The sequence below is a fragment of the Dama dama genome, chromosome 18 (assembly GCF_033118175.1).
Source record: "Dama dama isolate Ldn47 chromosome 18, ASM3311817v1, whole genome shotgun sequence".
Lineage (NCBI taxonomy): Eukaryota > Metazoa > Chordata > Mammalia > Artiodactyla > Cervidae > Dama > Dama dama.
This window is the reverse complement of record NC_083698.1, coordinates 73,413,536-73,435,530: the sequence shown is the minus strand read 5'-3', so window position 1 is coordinate 73,435,530 and position 21,995 is coordinate 73,413,536. Positions and strand designations below refer to the sequence as shown.

General features: G+C 46.0%; 1 protein-coding gene across 2 annotated transcripts in view; it reads right to left on the bottom strand.

Moving 5' to 3' along the window:
* The window catches only part of NUDCD3 (NudC domain containing 3), a 69,059-nt gene extending 48,454 nt beyond the window's left edge, over window positions 1-20,605 (bottom strand). For both annotated transcript variants that reach the window (XM_061165607.1, XM_061165608.1), the window contains exons 1-2: window positions 20,273-20,605; window positions 14,394-14,704 (exon numbers count right to left, since the gene is read on the bottom strand). In XM_061165607.1, the coding sequence (XP_061021590.1) occupies window positions 14,394-14,704; window positions 20,273-20,464 (503 nt within the window). In that variant the 5' untranslated portion in view covers window positions 20,465-20,605. The remainder of the gene's footprint in view (window positions 1-14,393; window positions 14,705-20,272) is intronic.
* Window positions 20,606-21,995: the final 1,390 nt, after the last annotated feature.

The window sequence follows — 21,995 nt, the reverse complement described above, 5'->3', positions numbered from 1 at the left end:
TAAAACGGTGCAGAGTGAGGTTTGCAGGACAGAAGGAATGGAGAGAAAGCACAGTGAGTGTCGACGAGCTGGGCTGAGTGACCAGAAGCCTCAGGTGGGGAGAGAGAGAGGAGGCCACCAGTTTTGGGGAAGTATCTTACACACCTGCCTGAGTGTGCATGAGACTAAAGGGATTGGAGAAAGCCAACGAACCGAGTAGGAGGCTTCAAGCCCCAGTCTGCATGGAGGGGTCAAAGATGCTGAGATAGACCCAGCTCTGGTCTTGCCTAAATAAGAAGGGCCAGTGTGCTGAGGGCAGGACAACAGAAGGACTACAAGTTCACCTCCTGCCCTCTTCCCAGCACATAGAAAATATGAACCAAGTGGCACCAAACCCAGAGAGTGTGGGGACACGTCTGGGGACACGTAGGAAGTGGCGCGCCATTCCTGCAGAACAGAGACTGGCACAGTACAGCCGAGGCCACCCATGCCCTGCTAAACACTGCTAGAGACCAGCTGTGAATCAATGACAGACTTCACAGACAGGGTAACTGGAGTCTAGAGCACAAAAAGGACCACCAAGCCCTGAGACAAGCCAGCTTCCCAGGATGGGGGCCACCAAATTCTACAGGGAAAGAAGCGTTGCTGCACGCCCCAGAGGGAACAGGGCACCAGGACCCCACAACAGACACGATCACCCTTCCAAGCGACAGGAGGGATACTGCACTCTAGAAAATCCATCAGCCAGCTGAGAAACTAAAACTGGTGATCACTGAAATTAAAAAAAAGGAAACACAAAGGGTGAACTCCAGGAAAGTAGTTGTCTCTGGGAACACACTGCAATCGGGGTGGTCAAATGGGGCCTAAGATTTATCTATGTTTCTGAGTGTACTCTTCAGTTATCTGTGTAAATAAAAATTAATGAAAATTTTCAAAGGAACATATTTTCTGGATGAAATATATGAGAACTCAGTGCTTCTGTAACAGTCCCTCAAGGGGCAGAGCATCTAGAAAGGAAAAGGCCCCATGGACTAGAAGCTGGGTTAAATCCCATGTTTCTCTATTCCAGACCGACCTCCGGTGACAGTGACGTGGCACACAGCAATGACACACGGACGCCCCGAGGACACACCAGTCAGAGAAACATGTACCTGCTGAGACCCAAATCCGTCCTTCTTTATCCTGCGGACCAAAAACCTCATGAAAACGGACAACCCCTACTCCTAGGCTTTTGAGCTGTCTCATTTTCCTCAATGAATATGTATTACTTCTGAAGACACTCTGAGGACTTTCAGAATCTCACAGTCTGTTTGGTCACTGTTCTCTGACTCCATGAGAAACAAGGCCGACAGAACAGAGTGACTGAGAACCGCTCACACAGTGGAACACGCCAGGCGGCCGCGCCAAAGAACACGCAGCACTGATGAGACCGGTGAGGACACATTTGTAAGAGCCACTGTGTGAAAAAGCAAGGGAAGAGCAGCGTACACAGCACGCTATCATCCCTGAAAAAATTCAATCTGAAAGGCAGGATGGCGACGTGGGGGAGGCTGTGCCTGTGGGAGCAGGGGTGCGTGGGAACTCTGTACTCTGCTCACTTTGCTGTGAACCTAAAACTCCTCTAAAAAATAGTCTGTTTTCTAAAAAGTAGGGGAGAGGCATAAATAAACATTACGGATCCTCACAGACTTCCTCCGTGGTGACTGGCTCATGCTTGGGGGGAAGACACCTCTCTGCAGAAAGAACAGGAGGCAGGGTCATGATGAGAGGAGGACTGATGTTCCAAGGTTCCCCTTTCTGCTGCTCAAATCTCTTTAAATATCTGCATATAGCATTTTTCAAAACATCAGTAAAAAAAATAGTTTTAAGGAAAAAGGAAGTTCTAGTGCTAGAGGGAGGCTTCCCTGGTGGCTCAGACAGTAAAGAATCTGCCTATAACACTGGAGACCAGGGTTCAATCCCTGAATTGGGAAGATCCCCTGGAGGAGTATTCTTGCCTGGACAATCCCATGGACAGAGGAGCCTGGTGGGCTACAGTCCACGGGATCACAGAGTCAGACATGACTGAGCAACTAAGCATGAGCATCAGGGCTGGAGAGAGAAAGGGAGGCAGATCTAAGTAAACACCGCAGCAGCAAAATCAAAGGTCCGCGGCCTCAAGACCACAGAGTGGGAAAGGGATCAGCACAAGGAGGCAGTCTGTAAAGAAACGACCGCTGGACCCAGGGGCACAGCCTCGACCCTCCAGCCAACTGAAGCCGCCAGCCAGGTCAAGTGAGACTCCAGCCCTGGGCCACGCTCGGCAAGGCTCTCCCCAGCATCCATGGCACAAACCTGAACACTGCTGTTCAAGTGAGACCTGCTCTGGTCATGAAGAGGGCACTACCAACCTGCCGGAGGACAGGGGCCACACCCACGTCCACAGACCCGTGCTGTGTGGCAGCCATCCCTCTCCTTCACGACCCTGGGCTCTGGGAGGTACTCCCAAGTGTCTTGCTGCTTTTGCTCTTCAGAGAGTTGGGGACTTGTTTTTCTTGGGATGGAGAACAGACTTCTTTCTGTTCTCTTATTCAGGACCCAACAGAGTGGGCTGGGGTGGGCGGTCCCACAAAGCAAGTTAAGAAAACAGTTGTCATGACATCGCTTTGTGCAGCACCCATTCTGCCAAGCATGTGGGCACAAGTGTCATGGAGTCCACATGCAGGTACTGGGGTCATGGGGTCACCCCGTAGGTACCAAGGTCACAGGGCCAGCCTGTGGGCACCAGGGTCGCAGAGTCAGCAGCACTGCCTTCAGAAACAAGAAGCCAGAAAAGACCTGGAAGTTTGTTCTCCTGGGAGAACATGAGCATTTGAAATGACATTTCTCCTACTTTATTCAGCTTTCCCCAGGGACGCCCAGAAAAATGCTCAAGTGTTTTTAGGTCACAGCTAGTCCTACCTACCCACTTACTGTGACACTCTGGCAACAGCAGAACAGAAAGCTCCCAGGGAGCGAGCCTGCCTGCCCGGGGATGCTAGCGGGGGTGGAGTGGCTGCCCGAGGCACAGGGCTTTGCAGGGGCTAGGGGACCAGCACTTCCTGCTGACTTGCCCCACAGAAAAGATTCTGTCTAAGCACCTGGGGGCTCATGGAAAACTGAGGGGCACTGACTCCGTCCCCCTCACCAGCCCCCACGCTGCTCTTAGTGCGAGTCACACTCGACCCCACTACACCCCACCCCACAGAAGAACCGGCCAAGGAAGGCAGAAAGGTTATGCCAGAGGAGGGCAGTAGTTCCTTCCAACCCCACACATGACAATGCCACCCACAGCCCAGCGTGGGGCTTGCTGTCGGAAGCAGAACGTACTTACAGAACAGGGACTGCTCATTTAGCTGGGGACAGTAAAGCGCCCACTCCTCCCTCCCTGCCTTCCTCCAGCGCCAAGCAGCTCAGGAAGAAGGAGGCGTCGAAGGCGCTGCCCCTGCACCAGCCGGGCAGAGGCTCCACCGGGCCTGGCGCTGCTGAACCCCACGTGCCCCAGATCCTGAAACAAACCTACACATGTATTCACTCCATAAACACTTGCTGGGTGAAAGAATCCAACGGAGCCCTCCGCTTGAACTAACATTCTCATTTTACTGTCTCTCTTCATCCTCACAACAACCCTTCAAGCTGAGAATCATCACCCCTATCTGACATATGGGAAAACTGAGGCCCGAAGGCCAGACAGCTTAACAAGGTCTGAGCTGGCATCTGAATGCAGGGTTTCTGACTCCCAAGATGCACACTCTTAATCTATACCATGAGTTTTTTATGGGGGGGGGGGGGGCCGGTGGGAGGTGCGGAGAAGAACACTGGAAGTGAAAAGTTGGGCAGGATAGTTTCAGAGGTAAAGAAACCGGGAAACGGTTATAAACCAGGCCTGGTAGCCAGGACACCAGCAGTGACAATACACCTGGTGCCCAGATGCTCAATTTCAGACCATTCTCCAATCAAAACCCGAGGCCCAGGACTTCCCTGGTGGTCCAGTGGTTAAGACTTCACGTTCTAATTTAGGGCGAGCGGGTTCAATTCCTGGTTGGGGAACTAAGTTCCCACATGTGGCATGGCAAAAAAAAAAAAAAACAAATGCAAAAAACAAACCCCGAGGCCTCTCAGAGAAAAAGCCGACTTCACAAAAGGATGGCATGGAACATCCGGCGGCGCAGGCATGAAGAGAAGTGCTCAGAAAATGACGTGAAGGTGTCAAAAGGGTAAGTCCATCTGACGGGCTTCCTGAGCAACAACACAAGACGTGGGGGTCATAACTACAGAGTCAACATCCGGAAGGCACTCCAACACATAGGAACAAATGCATGAATGAATGAGTGAGTGGAGGAGGAAGAAAAGCCATTCCAAGCAATAAAATCCCAACTAATAAATGTGGAAAGAAGGATATAAATGGGAAATCGCAACTTGGCAGACACCACAGCAGTACCCGTTTCAGGAGAGAATAATCAATGGTTGCTAAGATTAGTGGGCAATGTATGAGAAGAAACAAAGATATTTACAGAGTTTCAAAGTATCTGTTGCACAAGACACTTATTAATTACAAAGAGGAAAATAGTAACTCTTTAGCAGCAGGAAAAAAAGGAGTCACTGACACCCCTTAGCTGGTCAAAAGGAAACATTAGACAAAAACCACACTGAGAGACATTCTACCAAGCAAAAAAAAAAAAAAAAAAGAAGTCAGTACTCTTTAACAGTGTCAAGGTCACGAAAGACAAGACTAAGAAACTGTGCCAGAGAGCGGAGACTGAGGAGACGTGCCCCTAATGCAGTGACGACAACAAATGCAATGCTGGCCAGGGAGAAAGGACCCTAGTGGAACAATGGGTGAAACTGGAACAAGGTCTTCAGATGTGCTCACAGCAGCCCCTGGTTACAGGAGGTACAAACATCTGGCATGCTGACAGAAGGATCTATGGGATTCTTTGCATGGTTTTTTCAACTTTTCTTTTTTTGGCAGGTCTTAATCATCTAAAATAGAAAGTTTTTTTTAAAGACAACAAAATAAATAGACCTTGAGAGTTATATGCAAAAGCACACGCTGGCCCTTGTTTAGCTAAGAAACAACTGACCCCATTCCACCACATCATCAAGACCGGGACGGGGACTTGACCCTCAAGAGAAACTCAGAATCCAAGCTCACAACCAACCAGACACACAGGATTCAAAGCTGAGTCATCCGAGATGGCCTATTCCAGGGCTTCTCCAAGCGAACTTGGAGGTGGAGCCCTATGTCAGCCAACTGCTGAGCCCCCACCTGCCGTACATGGTGGCCTTCCCAGAAGGATTTCTCTTACCCACAGGAGGACAGATTCCCTGGCTTAAGAGAAAGAGACTAAAAACTCGGGCCTGCTTCAGCCTCCTTAGAGTACAGCCTACAGAGCCCAAGGCCCGCTCAGACCAGGGCTCTGCATGCCCAGTCCCAGGGCCTGTCCCTCAAGCGTTCTTCAGCAGCAGGAAAGCTAAGTGCCTGGCCTCTCCCTACAGAGACAGGGACTCAGGGCTCCATGGTCACACAGGACTCAACCAGGGAGTTTACAGAACGCTGAGTTGCCATAAAAGAAGACAGGGATGAACAGAACATAGACAGATGTGAAAGCTCTATGAAAATTTTCATAATTCTATGAAAATTCAAGAAAACCTGAATGTTACTCGATAATGGAATTTATTTAGATATGTTAAAATTCAGAAGTTTATCACTCTTGAATATGACTTTTAATATGAATCACTCATTCACTAGGCTGGTTACTAAGCTCCAGCTATGTGCCAGGGACGTTGCAGGCACTGGACACATGGTGGACAGGATAAATAGAGCCAAGGTGCACACAGTAACAGAAAGCTGGGCTCCGTCCCTCCATCACTTTCTGCCAACTGCCCTTCTCCTGGTTTCCCTGGTGAGAAAACTAACACAGGGGGCTAAAGACATAAAAAAGGCAGTTTACATGGGGACACGCATGGGAGCTGCCACCAGGGGCCAGAGACAAGGGTCTGAGCCAGAAGCCAGAGAAGCGCTTGACCAAGGAGAGCCAACCACAGAAACAGACCAGGGGAGAGGTCAAGAGTGCATCCCGAAGGAAAGGAGGGACGACCGACGAGAGCGGCCAAGGATGCGCAGGATGGAGCAGAGAGCACGCAAAGGGTGCAGCAGCAGCGAATGCGCCATGTGAGGGTGCAGCACGTGACACCCTCGTGACAGGGCACTCGTGGTTGCCCTGCCCTGGCCTGCACCCCCTGATCACACACCCCACTCTCCTGACCCCAAGGCAGACGCCCGCTCACCTCATGTACAGTGCCCCAGCTCTCACTCCTTGGATGTCTTCTCCATCTACACTCACTGCCTCATCCAGTCTGTGATCCCATCCAGTCAGTGGCTTCAGACCTATTCATATACTGATGCTTCTCAAACTCCCAACTCCAATCCCGCCTACGTCCCACCCTCTGAGTTCCAGACCCAAGATCACCAGCATCCTCAGACTTCACCTGCATCACTCACGGACATCATGCACAGGACTGCAGCCAAAGCCTAACCTGTCACCCTCAGCACTAGCCATCCCCTACCCCGTCCCCTCGAGCAAATGTCAGCTCCACCCTTCTAGGTGCTCAGAGCAACAAATAAGGGAGAGAAAAAAATGAATTTACAAAAACATTTAAAATGTATATAATGTATTACTAAACACAGTTGTCACTAAAACACTATAATAAAACTAAAGAGTTTATATTTCTAGAAAATCAACTGAGACACCATTACAAAACAGTGAGAGAATTCAGTATCGGTGCACAGGACTTACTGAATAAAAACATTAAAATTCTACAGAAGAACATAAAACAAGACATGAATAAACAAAATATACCCAGTTCTTAGACAGAAAGACTCAATAAGGTAAAGCCATCATTTCTGTCTAATTCCAAACACATATTTAATGTATTACCAATGAAAATTTCAACAGAATTTTTCACATGGAAAAATTTACTAGAAAAGTCTGTGGGCAAGGGATTAAACCAAGTATTAAAATGTGTCACAATAAAGCCATGGTAAATAAAACAGCTCGATACTAACAAACAAATAGAACAAGTGGTTTAGTGTTTATGAATAAATGGAACAGAAGAGGAAAAAACACATTTTAAATAAAACCGACAGAGCAAAGGTAAGAGCAGTTAAGAAATGCGTTAGGGCTGCTGGCTGGTGTCGGAGGTTGGGTCAGGTACGCACAATCAAACATTCTGGCAGAGACAGAACAAACTGTTACAACATCTCTGAGACCACTCTAGCAATATCCATCAAAATTACACACTTCATACCCTCTGACCCAGTAATTCCTATTCTGGGAATTCCTCTAACAGATTTTCATACACATGTTCCAAGAAACATGTACAGGCACAGCACATTCACTGCAGCATCATTTGTGATGGTGGTAGACTGGAAACAACGTAACTACACTCCCTGTGGAGACTCACTAAATAATGACACTAGCCACAGGGTAGAATACTTTGAGACAGCTGAAAGGCTGTAGTCAAGTCTGACCCTTAGCTACAGGCAGACTCACCCAGAATGCTTCTGAAAATTCTGACACATGGTGGCACCCAGGCTGGTTAAATTCGATCTCAAGGGGTGGGTCCAAGAATCAGCATCTTAAAAGTCCCGTAGTTGGGAAGACAGTGACAATGCATATCAGGAAAAAGGGCACCTGGCAACAGGAAGACTCAGTCCTTGTCGGCTGCTCAGGGATGTAATTAAAAGTACACACAGCATATCATAAATAACAGGGAAAATATAAATCAATATGAAAAATAAAAAGCTTACAAGACAAAAATTTTACATCTAGTGAAATGGATGAACCTAGAGTCTGTAATACAAAATGAAGTAAGTCAGAAAGAGAAAAAAAAATATTATATATAAATGCATATATATGGAACCTAGAAAGATGGTACTGATGAACCTATTTGTACAGCAAGAGAGACACAGACATAGAGAAGAGACTTGTGGACACAGCAGGAGAAGGAGAGGACTGGACAAATTGAGACAGTAGCTGAAACATAAAGATTTCCACATGTAAAGTAGATAGCCACTGGGAATTTGCTGTACGATGCAGGGATCCCACCCCGATGCTCTGTGACAACCTAAAGGGGTGGGGTGGGGTGGGAGGTTAGGAGGGAGGGGTACACCTATGGCTGATTCATGTTGATGTACGGCAGAAGCCAACAACATTGGTTATTTAATTATTTAATTATCCTCCAATTAAAAATAAATAAAAGTCAAAAGGTTTTTACAAAAGTATGGACAATGGTTGCCTTTAGGGAGAACTCATTTTCAGTACACACATAACTTTCAAAAGTGTTTACCCTAAATCTAACTGCTAATTTACTCTACTACATAATAATCAATGAGTGGGAAACTCAGCATATCAACAACCTGATTTTTTAAACAAATTTTGAGAATATAAAAGCAGAGGGTCAAAAAAAAAAAAAGCAGAGGGTCAACTATAAGCAATATGTGGTTGGAGCCTTTAATTTACAGATTTAAACTTTTTTAAAAATTATGACACTATGAAAAACTGGAAGTTTAAACACTGGTTGAAAACATTTACAGATGAAATGATGAGGTAAAACTTACTTCTAAATAACACAGGAGGGGGAGAAATGGCCGGGTGCCAGGGTTGGCAGTGAATGCATGCAGATCCGTGACCTTCTTCCGTCTTCTCCCCTTTGTACTTAATTCAACTTAATACATTTTTCACAAGGTGCATATACTTTTTTTTCAACAGGAAAAAAAAAGGAAGCATAAAAAGTTATACTTCTTTAGTGCTACCAAAAAATACTCAAATAGAAACCAACTGTGTTACTTTTGAAAAGTATCTCTCAAGACAGTTCTGATAATAGCTGTTTTCTTTTTTTTCTTAACACAACAAAGAGAACATCTGGGCCCCAAAGCACACTGGGTACTGCTTCAATTCCCCTTGACTCTGGCCTTCCCTGCTAACTATGGTTTCAAGCAAAGCACTTCACACTGCTCTCTCCATTCCCCGTCGGTGGAAAGGAAGAACGTCAGACTCTGGCATCTTGAAGTACACATTCCGGGGGGTGGGGGAAGCTCCCTGGGGGAGTCTCACCGGCCCCCTCCTTCCCCACACACTCATGTTCACTCTCACAGGCTAGGACACCAAGTCATTTTTATGATATGGCTTCAGTATCCAATAAACTTAAGTCACTGCTCTAAGATATACAGGCTAACGTCTTCTAAATGAAGCCTAGAAGCTAGAAATGAATCTCAAAATGAAAACAGGAATATAATGTTTCTAGAGGAAAAAAAAATACTTCTAGCAAACAACCTATATCATATTTTCTTGACTTGCAATTTAAATCAAATCCTTGAGGCCTCTTACACCTGAGGTTCCTTAGAGAAGGGGCAGTTTCAGGGTGAATCGCTGGGTGGGAGAGCAGCTTCTATACTGGATGAGACTGAAAACAGACCCTGAGGCAGGCAGGCCCAGCACAGCCCCAGTGAGGTCAGAGAGCTGCATCTATGGGGAAAGTAGGCAGACATCCCTGGACCTCTGGCTTTCCACTTACTATTCTCAAAATGCATGTTTACAGCCAACACCCTCATCCGAGCAAAAGAACCTCTTGGACACACGACACTCAACAGCACACACAACATGAAATCAAAATCAGCAAAAGGGATGCAGGAAATGCTCAGCATACAATGTTCAGCAAAACAGAAGCCAAGTGTAAGACAACTATATTATAAGCACTCTGTGTATGTGTGTTCAAACACACGCATGCACATGTTTATATGCATAGAAAAAAATTATAGGAATATCCCATAAAATTAAGGGAAAATGGTAGGATGTTTTCTTGTCTTTATACCCTTATCTTTGTTATCCAAATAGCCTACATTGATTATAATGAAGAAAAAAACAGTCTGTGCTTGTTTAAAAAAGCAATACCAAGAACAGTACCTACTTGAGGGCTCACTACGTGCAGGACTCCTGCTCATCAGGTCTTACACACTGACCTCAGTCAATCTTCACCATAAGCCGACAGGGTGGGTACTTGGGGTGGCATTCCAGTATGTCCACGCGACTCTATCAAAGTGCCTCCTGCAATGGGCACCTGAAAAAGCAGGGGCCAACAAAGGAAGGACCCTGTTTAGAGACAAACCCAGGAAGCTAGCTCTCAGGAAGCGTGACTGCACGCAGACGGGATGCCCCGGCAGAAAACTTCACCTTTCTGCTCTTGTGACAGCCCATGCAGAGATGCCCTCTGCATCTCTAAGGCAGAGATGTCACAGGATATGGGTGAGCAGAACCAAAGTAGAGGCACTAAGGAATGAACTCAGCATGCAACAGACACTCACCTAACATGGAGCTAGGACCTGAGACAGGCTGAATAAGTCTCTGCCCAACGCTGAAAGATGTGAGAACTAGTCATAAACAAATGGTAAGATGAAACACACACTCAAAGGAGACGCGGTTACCTGTGGCAGGCAGCAGAAAAGAAGTGCTGGAAGACCTTGCTGAGTGGACAAAAGCACTGAAGAACATGCTCTGCTTGGGGCAAATGCACCAGGCGTGATGAAGATGAAACATCTGCTGAGGATACTATTGGAAATCTGAAACTTATCTTCCAAATTACACCATCCCCTTCCCAAGAAGCATCTGGGTCCCTGGAATAACTGAACACAAAGGCCATGCCACCCAAAATAAGAGAAGCACTGAGCAGCATTCTAACACACCCTTTTTCTACCAGGACTTTACCAGACAGGTCAACGCATCAAGTAGTTCCATGACACCCCCTTCTCTTCTGTCTGCTTCCCTGTGCAGGAAGATGGGTAGCTCGGGAGGGACTCAGGAATTCTGTATTTGCTACTGAAAAAAATCCATTTATAGGTGAACCTGCGCAGTTCAAGGTTGTATTGTGGAAGGGCCAATAATGCTTTCTTTCCTTTTTCTCCTTTTTAAAAAATTCTGTTCGTGATTTTATAAAGACAAAAGCCAGAGGTAGCACAGCCTTTCAGACATCTTTGTCAGCACTCCAGCACCAGCAAGTGCAGTTATCACTGTTTTGCCTACAGCGACACCTGCAGATCCAGAACGAAACTGCAGGACCTATAGCCACCGAAGTGGGACCAGACACAGAGATGGGATCAAAGAGGCAAACCCCACCAGCCGCTCTGAGAGGTGTCTGATGTAGCGATTAGGATGTTGATGCTACTGGTCTTGCATCCCTCTCTCCTCCCACAGCAACAGTAATGTCATCAGCATTTCTGAAAGTCTCCCAGCAGGAAAGTCCTTTGAGCACAGTTCGCTGGGTCAAGTACAATAAGAAACACTGGGACTCTAAGCAGAACTTTTTACAGTATCTTCACTTCAGACAACTCATACTGGGAAGCTCCTCTGCAGAAAGTAAGCATGTTCTCAAAGCTATCTTGTATGGACAAGGAAATCTGTGTGCCCAAATGCTCTCTTCTCTAAGGGATAAAACTGGGCACCTTAAGCACTGAGGTGGCATGTGGATTTACGTGTTAAAATCTGTACCTTATTTTATGTATATGCAAACTTTAACCCATGGTTGGCAGGGCCTAGGTTGGGGACAAGTTGACTCCAAAGAATGATTTGCCTGTAGACTGAGAAGTTGCCATCACTACTACTCAATATTGGCCAGAACCACTAGCAAATGGGTAGCAAGAAGGAGGAATCAGAAATCAGTCATCTCAAACTGGAAATCAGACTCTAGGTGACTGGTTTTTGGACAGGGTGCCCAGGAAAGGCAGTGCCTCTGTGTGGCTACCTAAAGAGTAACTGTCCTAGGTTATTTAATTACAAGAATCCACAGATCTACAGGGGCTTCCTTGATGGCTCAGATGGTAAAGAATCTGCCCACAAAGCAGGAGACCTGGGTCCAATCCCTGGGTTGAGAAGATCCCCTGGAGAAGGGGACAGCTACCCACTCAGTATTCTGGTCTGGAGAATTCCATGGACAGAGGAGCCTGGCAGGTTCATGGGGTCACAAAGAGTTGGACACCACTGAGAGACTTTCACTTTCTTTCTTTCACTTTCCAGATCTACAGTTCACAGGATAAGTTATTCGGGCACTGACTGGAAGGACTTGGGGGACAAGGATGGCTTTCATGTTCCATTTCAGATCTGCCCCAGCACTGCCTTTCAGATTGAGTTAGAGATCTGGACCACAATTTCTTATTTCGTTCATAGAAAATCAGCAAGTACCTGAAGGCCAAGAAGGTTCAGTCCCTGGAACCACTAAGCCTGCAGCACCAGTCTAAGGTTTTCTGGAACACACCCAAGTCTTCAGTCTATACTTACACCAGGGTAGAATTCACAAAACCAACGCTGATACTAACCCAGAACACAACTCATTGGTCTAAGAATAGGGTCTCTGCAAAACAACAAGGCAGCTATTCTAATCTATTATTCATGAGTCAAAAACAAGCCCCTCTTTTAACAGAGTTTTTAGACGTTATAAAAAGAATGCACAAAAATTAGTAAAACACAGTATACAACTCATTGTAGAAAAATTAGAAAATATAGTAAGGAAGAACAAAGGTAATGAAAACCACTCACAATTCCACTCATAATGTATTTCCTTCCAGGCATTTCTCACACAAACAGTTAACGCCCCTTGAACACATGGTGGTTATGGGCACTGATCCTCCATGCAATCGACCTCAGACTTTCAGACTCTGCTGTCTTGCCCCAATCTGTCTCCACAAAATTCATTTTCCCCAGAAGAGGTCAGAGGCAGAGTGCGAGGAGAGGGAAGAACAGAAGGGAAGTTAAGTTAGAAGGGATGAGGCAGGAAAGGGCAGGGAGCAGTCCTATTAAAGAGGAAAGAAAGCAGATTTGCCTAAAAACAGAAACTGGCCAGGGGCAGTGTGCTCTTTCAGACAATGCCTCAGCTCACACACTAGGAGGTATCATCTCTTCTCACCCAAACGGGGGCAGGGAAGCACCAGGAAGCAGAATCTCTGAAAAGTGAAGACAAGTACCAACACAGGGCCTGACTGAAGCCCTGCCACTCAGGAGCTGTATGATCCTTGGTTCGTTCAATAGTCACGCCAGCCAGTGAGGCAGGTGCTGTAACTACCACCTTTGCGTTGCAAAGGTGAAAACTGAGACACAGAAAAGTGACCCTGCTTGCCCAAGGTAATGCATTTACTAAATGGCAGACTCGGGGGGAGCTCTGGGTCCACAGTCCCCCGTATCAGACAACCTCTTCACGCATCCCTTAGACCAAGAGGATAGTAGGCCTGCGTCTCAGCAGTTACTTCTGCAGGGGAAGAACAGAATCAAGACTCTGAGGAGAAACTTCCACATGATAAGCAGGTCTCATGGGAAAGCAAACTCTATGAGCCCAGTGCTCTAACTCTGGCTCAAGCTCTTAGCTGGCTATATGACTGTGGGCAGATTACTACCTTACCTTACAGAGGAAAAAAAGGAAGAAGACTGAACTAGTTGACCTATAGCTTTCAAAATAAGCAAATAATATACAACTCAATAACAAAAAAAAACAAACAACCCAAACAAAAAATGGGTAGGAGACCTAAACAGACATTTCTCCAAAGACATACAGATGGCCAATAGGCACATGAAAAGATGATCAAATCACTATTAGACAATGCAAATCAAAACTACAATGAGGTATTCATCTCACACTGGTCAGAATGGCCATCACTAAAAAACCTACAAATAATAAACACTGGAGAGGATGTAGAGAAAAGGTCAGCCTCCTACACTGTTGGTGAAAATGTAAATTGGTACAGCCACTATGGAGGTTCCCTAAAAAAGTAAAAGTAGAGTTACCATAAAATCCAGCAATACCACTCCTATATCCAGAGAATATTCTAATCTGAAAAGACATATGCACCCCAGTTTACAACAGCCAGTACATGATAGCAATGCAAATGTCCATCAACAGATGAGTGGATAAAGAAGATGTGATACACACACATACACACACACACAAAATGGAATGCTACTGGGCTATTAAGAAAAAAAAGGAGGAAATAATGCCATCTGCAGCAACATGGACAGACCCAGGGATTATCATACCAAGTGAAGTAAGCCAGACAGAAAAAAAAAACAAATATCATATGATATCACTTATACATGAAATCTAAAAAAGATACAAATGAACTTATACACAGAGCAGGCACAGACCCACAGACACAGAAAACAAACTTACAGTTAACAAAGAGAAGGGAAGGTAAGTTATAAGGTTAAATTACTAGACACATACTACTATGTATAAAACAGATAAGCAACAAGATCCTACTGTATGGCACAAGGAACTATATTCAGTGTCTCGTAATGAAGCATGATGAGGGGAGAGAAAAAGAAAAGAAAGAAGCAGCAAGTAGAAATCCTTACTTGGGAAGAGATGGTGGTTCCCTGGGGACTTCAGCAGCACCAGCATCTGCTCCTGGCGGCTCTGCCTCCCCAGAGCCGACAGCCACTTCCCGCACGGCGCCCTGTGGGCCTGGGGGCTCCTGAGGCCCACCTGAGTCTGCGGTGGAGTCTACCTCCACCTCCTGAACCGGGGCCGGAACTGGCCCCTGCTCCGCTGTGGCAGCTGCCACCGCCGTGGCCTCCTCTTCTTCCTTCCTCCTGATTTCCTCCTCTAGGTCTTTTCTCCTCTTTTCGTCATCCTGACGGGCCATGTGGTCAAAACTTTTGAATACCTAAAATCAAACAGCAATTCAGTGTTGAGTTCATCTGCCAGTACTGTATCACACATTCTGTAGAAATACAGCAAAATCTGGTTACAAAAAAAAAAAAAAATGAAAAAGCAATAGATAAGAAAATGTTCCCACTGGCAAAATGGAAATGCACTTCAGCTTCACCAAAAGCCACTATGAAAACAATCTTTAACAGGGGAATTCCAAAATCAACGAAAAAGTGAAACTTTTACAAGCCAAGGTTCACAATATTTATACACCTATGAGCCCAACATTTACGTCAAAAGGATGCGTAACTACATGGTCTCATCTGTCATTACTTCTACAGCCTCAGAGAGTCTTGTTCCAAATGCAAAGAACCCACTGTCCTGGTGCTGAGAGCTATAAAGGCACCAACAACTCAGATGCAAAAAGGGAAGATGGAGAATGAGCTGAATTTCAATCCACAATACAGGCCGGCTCACTGGACTGCTGCTATCTTCCTACACTGCATGGGAGGAGGGGCAGTGCAGGTCTTACCCTGGGAATTCAAAAGACGTTCGCAGTGTGCCTACAACCTGCCAGGAGCACCAAATTCCAACAACAGCTCCCACCCTTGAAGAACTCAACTTTCTGGCATGTGGATCAGTCATTAATCTTCCCTGGGACCCAGTCACACCCAAAAAAGTGCTGCAACTCTCCATCCAACAAGTGCACGGGAAAATGACATTTTGCATGCACTATTCAAGGGAGCACATAACCCTCAAGTATAGCCAGGACAGACCCAGAAATGACAAGTCTGAAAGGAGAGGCTCTGATAAACACATGTGATGCCATCGGAATGTGGGTGCAAATGAGCATTCTGGCAAGAGAGCGCTAAGGACATCTCTTAGAAGAAGGGGGTCTGAATCAGACCTTGAATGAAAGGTACCTCTTCCAGAGGAATGACAGGAGGAAATGTCATAGCGCCAAGAGGTGGGCTCATCAAGAAATATTTCTTACAGCAGCTGGAGACAGAAAAGCCAGAAGATCCACCTTGAAAAGTAGGTGGGAGGAGACCCTAACATTCAATCCAGCAACCGTGCTCCTTGGTATTTACCCAAAGAACTTGAAAACATGTACCAACAAAAACCTGTACACGGATGTATATAGCAACTTTATTCATAACAGCCAAAACCTGGAAGCAACCAAGATATCCTTCAATAAATGATGGGATAAACAAACTGGTACATCCAGACAATGGAATATTATTCTGTCATAAAAAAAAATGAGCTATCAGCCATGAAGAGACATGGAGGTTATTTAAATGCATATTAGTAAAAGAAGCCAATTTGAAAATGCTACACAATGTATGATTCCAACTATATGATACTGTGGAAAAGGTAAAAGTTTAGAGGCAATAAAAAGACCAGTGGTTGCCAGAGGTTGAGGGGAGAAAGGAATGAACAGGTAAGACTACACAGGATTTTTTAGGGCAGTGAAAATACTGTGTGATGTCATAATGAGGGATACATGTCATGATACGTTTGTCCAAACCCCATAAAGTGAACAACACTAAGAATGACCTCCAAAGTCAAGTCTGGGTTTGGTGACTATGATATGTCAAAGCAGGTCCGTCCATTGTAAGAAACGCACCATTCTGGTGGAGGACACTGACACCAGGGGAAGCTGTGGGGGTGGGGGCGGCAGGGAGTAAATGGGAAATCTCTGTCCTTTCCCCTCAGTTTTGTTCTGAGCCTGAAACTACTCTAAAAAGTAGTCTCAACAAAATAAAAATGTTTTAAAGTGTGTAGGAGTCAGTTTCCAAAGGGTTAGAATGCAGACAGGGGCTAAATAACTGCTGTGTGCACTGGGCAAGAAGACAGAACAAGAGAAATTACAATGTCAGTGTTTTTATAAACATTCTCTCACAACACTCAGGAAAATGCTGTTAGGAAGATAGCACTGATATTTCAAAGATGAGGGAAAACTAAGCTCAGAGGGTAACTTGCCCAAGATCCTGCCAATGAAAGAAGAAAGTAAAAAATTATACAGGAAGCACACTAAACATTGAAAGGAAATGTAGGCAGAGGAAGGCAAGGGAAATCCTAAGGTTAAAAACTAGAAACAGTACCTATCTCTGCTTCTCCAGAGAACCTGAGGCCCTGACTCACTCCTCTCACACCCATGTCACTGACACCAGACACCAGACCCACTGCCCTCAGAGCCATTCATCTTCCTGACACACCACATCTTCATCTTAACTCCAGAAAAGAAGTAACAGCAAGGGCTCTCTCCTAACACTGGGGACCTCCCTTGGACCCCAGCCTCATACTCCTGATGACACTGTGGCCCCCACTGCCCTTGCTTACTCAGCACCCCCGCCTCCTCTAAGATGACACCTGCCTCACCTCTCACATCACCGCTGACCTCAGCACTCATTTCAGAATCCTGGATTGCGGAGCTGGAAGACATGTCCCTGACCTCCAGTCAACCTTCTCAACTGACAGAGGACAGTGATTCTCCCAAGACTTCCCAAGAAGCTCAGGGAGGAGCAAAAAGAGCTAGCTTTCCTGACTCTCATGGGGAGGTGGGGTGGGGGGGTAACCTTTTAAGCAGGGTTCCCAAACTGAACTCCAGAATAAACACAGGTTCAACTGAAATGAACAAAATGTCAGTCTAAATTACTGTTTGCTTAAAATATACTAATAAATAAGGGAGTGGAATACAATTTCCACATGCATCTTTCCTGCTGAAGGTCCTTCAAACTGTACAGCCAGGCTGTGCAAGCCCTTAGAACTGGGAGGAAAAGCTGAAGAAGGTTTAAACCACACAAACATCCCATACCCCAAAATATCAGGGGAAAACAGGAGTTCCAGAATGAAGCACTACAATACTCCCATCCAAACTCTCTTTGCCTGAGTTCTGAAGAGACCCCCAAGCACCCCACTGCCCAATGCCTCTGTGAATAAAAGAACGGCTCCCCAGGATTTACCCTGATCTACTCAACCGGCTAGTCAAGGCTATGGTTTTTCCAGTGGTCATGTAAGGATGTGAGAGTTGGACTATAAAGAAAGCTGAACGCCGAAGAATTGATGCTTTTGAACTATGGTGTTGGAGAAGACTCTTGAGAGTCCCTTGGACTGCAAGGAGATCCAACCAGTCCATCCTAAAGGAGATCAGTCCTGGGTGTTCACTGGAAGGACTGATGTTGAAGCTGAAACTCCAATACTTTGGCCACCTGATGCGAAGAGCTGGCTCATTTGAGAAGACCCTGATGCTGGGAAAGATTGAGGGTAGGAGGAGAAGGGGATGACAGAGGATGAGATGGTTGCAGCATCACCAACTTAATGGACATGGTTTTGGGTGGACTCCAGGAGTTGGTGATGGACAGGGAGGCCTGGCGTGCTGCAGTTCATGGGGTCACAAAGAGTCAGACACGACTGAGTGACTGAACTGAACTGAACTCAACCAAAATAACCAGGGGATATCTGCTCTTTTAAAGTTCCTTGAGCAATGCTGATGACTGAGAACCACTTTCAGAAAACACTACACTCCTCTTAACTACCTGCCAGAAATTGTCCCTCTTGGTTTCCATGGAATTTACTGTCCTGCCCATTTCCCTCCATCTCCCTCCCACTCCCACAGCCTCTTGCTTCTCCAATTCCTTCTCTGGGGTCCTTCCCTCCAAAGGCACCTTCTCTCTGCCCTGCTCCTCCACCTTCAGCTCCTCTCCTTTAAACCACTCAGATTCTTCTACCTCCCATGAGCTTCAGTGCCACAATTCAACAGCCTATGGACAGAGACTTCTGTCTGCAATCTCCAATTCAACTTGTCTAAAACTAAGCTTCTTCCCCTAAATTCAGGTGACAGTTCAGTGACTGCATTACCATTATTACTGTGCCCTGGTCTGAAACCTTGGGTCACCTCTGGCCCATCCCACCCCTCTCTCTGCCTTGTTCCCCACCTCCACTTTACTAAACTGTTCACCAAGTCTTAACCTTTGAGAGTGTCTAAAACATAGTAGGTGTCTTACATACTGTTACCAGATTCATGAATTACCTCTGTCAGTTCACCTGTAAAACAAGGAGAAAGATCAACCTTTTCAGGTTAAGAACAAATGACAACCTCGATAAAAAATTACATAACAATTAGTACATACTAGGTGCTCGGTAAATGTTCCTTTCTTTTTTCTGCAAAAGATCACCCTAGATGAAAGTGTTGCCACTCTACAATGGACTGGTTAAATAATAGAACAGAAAAATATGGAATCGGAAAAATGAGGTTTTGAGCTATAGCTCTATGATGAGTTTGGTCAAATCAAACCACCTGATCTGCTGAACTGGCACCCTCATCTGCCACATAAAATTCAACCTTATCTATTTCACAAGCTTCTGTGAAATTATTAATTTGCCAAAGGATTTGCTAAAAACCATCTCTGACACACAGCTCTCTGATCACTTGGATGGTACTTAACCACTACAAGGATGAGCAACAGCCTTAAGTTTTCAAACTGAATACCAACCTCACTCCTCATTTGACCATAGTATCTCTGGTAGTTATTCAGACATTTTAAGCGTTTGTTTCTTCATGCAGGCACTTAGGAAAGTAATATCGGACCAACCTGAAGCGAGCAGCAAGACTTCACGAGATAAACCTTTGAAATCACTTCATAAACTGTAAAGTGCTAGACGACAGTAAGAGGTATCACCAGAATTTCTACTTTCTCAGGTTCCTCGCTCAATGCTTGACTGAGTATGCTCTTTCGATCCCATCAAAATTCCACCTCCTCTACAAAACTTGTCTTCATTTCCAAAAGATCATTTCTATTCATTTCCTTCCAATGGCTCTGTCAGGTAATAGGCAAAGGTCCCTGTTACTGTATTTCCTCTCTTTAAGTATAGCGTAAGTGTCCCAAGCAGAGAAACCATTATTTAACCATCCGCATAACCAGTGTATCTCCAATGCCTGCGGTGGCTGAGTGTGTGAACTCTTGCTTATTACATTTCAAATACCCCGTCAACTTCAGTGAATGACAGCCTCCAACATAAACTTAACCTGGGATGCACAGATACACGCTCATATGTAAACTTATTAAGTACTATTATACTATGACTGTCTTTGACGTGAAAAGTCACATTTCAAATAAAAGAACCACACCCATCACACAGCCTCCCCCTCGTCCAGCAGTCGTAATTCTGGGGTGTGCAGGTGTCCGTGCTGCCGCCGCCCATTCCCCAGTCTAGCCTGCATTGTTTTCATTCTCTGACTGGCCGGCCCTGTCACTCGAAGGGTTACGCGCTGCTGGAGGTGACCGGGGCCCTGAGCTTCTGATATCCAAATGCACCCTATCGGACCAGGCTGTTCTAGAGCCGGCACCTCTCACAGGAGTAAACTGATACCAGATCAGCATCTCCGCAGAAGCCGCGGCCGCAGGAGGCGGGTCGGGGGAAGCGCCAGAGCATAAACTGAGGTCGGCAGCGAAAGAAGCGGTGGGCTCGCAGCAGCCTGAGCTCCCAGAGGGTCGAGGACTACGGGAGCGGGCTTGCGGGGGTCGGGGCTCCCACGATCTTCCCCCACCTCACCCCGAGCTTCCCGCCCGCCGCGCGTTACCTGCAGCACCAGCGCCTGCGCGGCCCCCGGGGGAAAGCCCATGCGGTCCGACGGGTGGCGCAGCAGGCGGTAGAAGTCCGTTTTGCGGTAGAGGAAGCCGAAGAGCACACGCAGAAAGTCCTGAACGTTGCCCACGTGCTGCAAGATGCCCAGCAGGGCCTGATCGTACAGCTCGGCCGCCCCAGGCTCCATGGCGTCGCCGGCCGGAGGAAAGCTCACTCACTGCGGGCGCGGCCCGGACGCCGGCCTATGGCCACTTCCGGTGCTCTGCAGTAACGGCCCCGGCCGCTAGCGCGCCCGGGAAACTTCCGGCCCGCGCTTGTTCGCCCCCGCGGCGGAGCTGGGCTGGACTGCGCTGGAGCCGACTGGACCCGGGCACCGCCCCTACTGCCCCCGGGCTTCTGGGGCGGTCTCGCTGAGGAGCAGAAGTGGGCCCCGAAGAGCAAGAGGGCCCGGGGCTGCGGCATTGAGGGCGCTTAGTGGCCATGTTGGAAACTGGCGGAAGAGTTGTAGCGCCGGCAACAACTGTTACGTGAGCCATGCTGTTGTCACGTGGTTTGTGGGCTGTGTTCCAGACTGGACGTCCAGAAGCAAGGCGGGACAGCGAGAACCTCTTGCTTGCGAGTCCAAAGAGGAAAATGCGACCTTTCTGTTGGTGTGTTTACCGTTACTAACGTAGTCGTGGGTGAAATGCAAGGTGATATGCGTAAATAAAAGAAGACAAGATTGTCAAGTGAGTGCATGTACCAGTATTAAATGGAAAGAGCTAGATGCAGAATAGAGAATCTGGTCTGCCGTGCTGTAAAATATACATATACGTATATATATGTGTGTATAGTATATACATGTGTACGCATAGTATATATATACACAGACAGCATGTGTACGTGTTCTAAGGGTCTGTCAATGCATAATCTGAAACTCAAAACATAACACTCAAATATATAATGAACACGTCAGAGATTTATCCATTTTAATTAACAGTAACCAATGATATGATAAAGCCAGTTTGGAGAAGCTTTTCGAAAAACTAGGTATTTATAACTCTTTCAGGAAACAGAGTAAGATGGCTAGATTGGATACAAAGCTGGCTGGTGTCCTATAAAATGATGTAGATTATCTTTCCTAGTGGATAGAAATGATTTGCATCGCTACTGGCCTGAAATCTAAAAGTTAACATGTGTCTTAATAGTGTATGGACTCTAATGGATTGTAAACAAAGTCAAACTCAGATAAACTGCTGTAGAGCAGCGTTCTGAAACTTTTTGGACTTAGGACTTATTTACAGGGGATTCCCTGAGGGTCCAGTGGTTAGGACCCTGCACTCTCACATCAGAGTGCCCAAGTTCAATCCCTGGTCCAGGAACTAAGATCCCACAAGTGTGGCCATGGCCAAAAGAAGAAAAAAAAAAAAAAAAAGACCCATTTTCATTCTTAAAAATATATCAAAGACTCTTTGGAGTCTTCCATAAATTTTATGTATATTATGTTTATTGATAGTTACCATATTGGACATAAAAACAGAAAATGTTTCAATATTTATTTATGCATTTTAGTAACCATAAAAACATGTTAACATATTTTTGTAAAGGAATAATGTTCTTCAGAGCAGTAAAAGTTTATGAGAAAAAAAAAAAAGTTTATGAGAAACAAAGCATCCTTTTAAACTTTTGCAAATCTCTTTACTATCTAGCTTAATTGAATTGAAGACAGCCGGATTCTC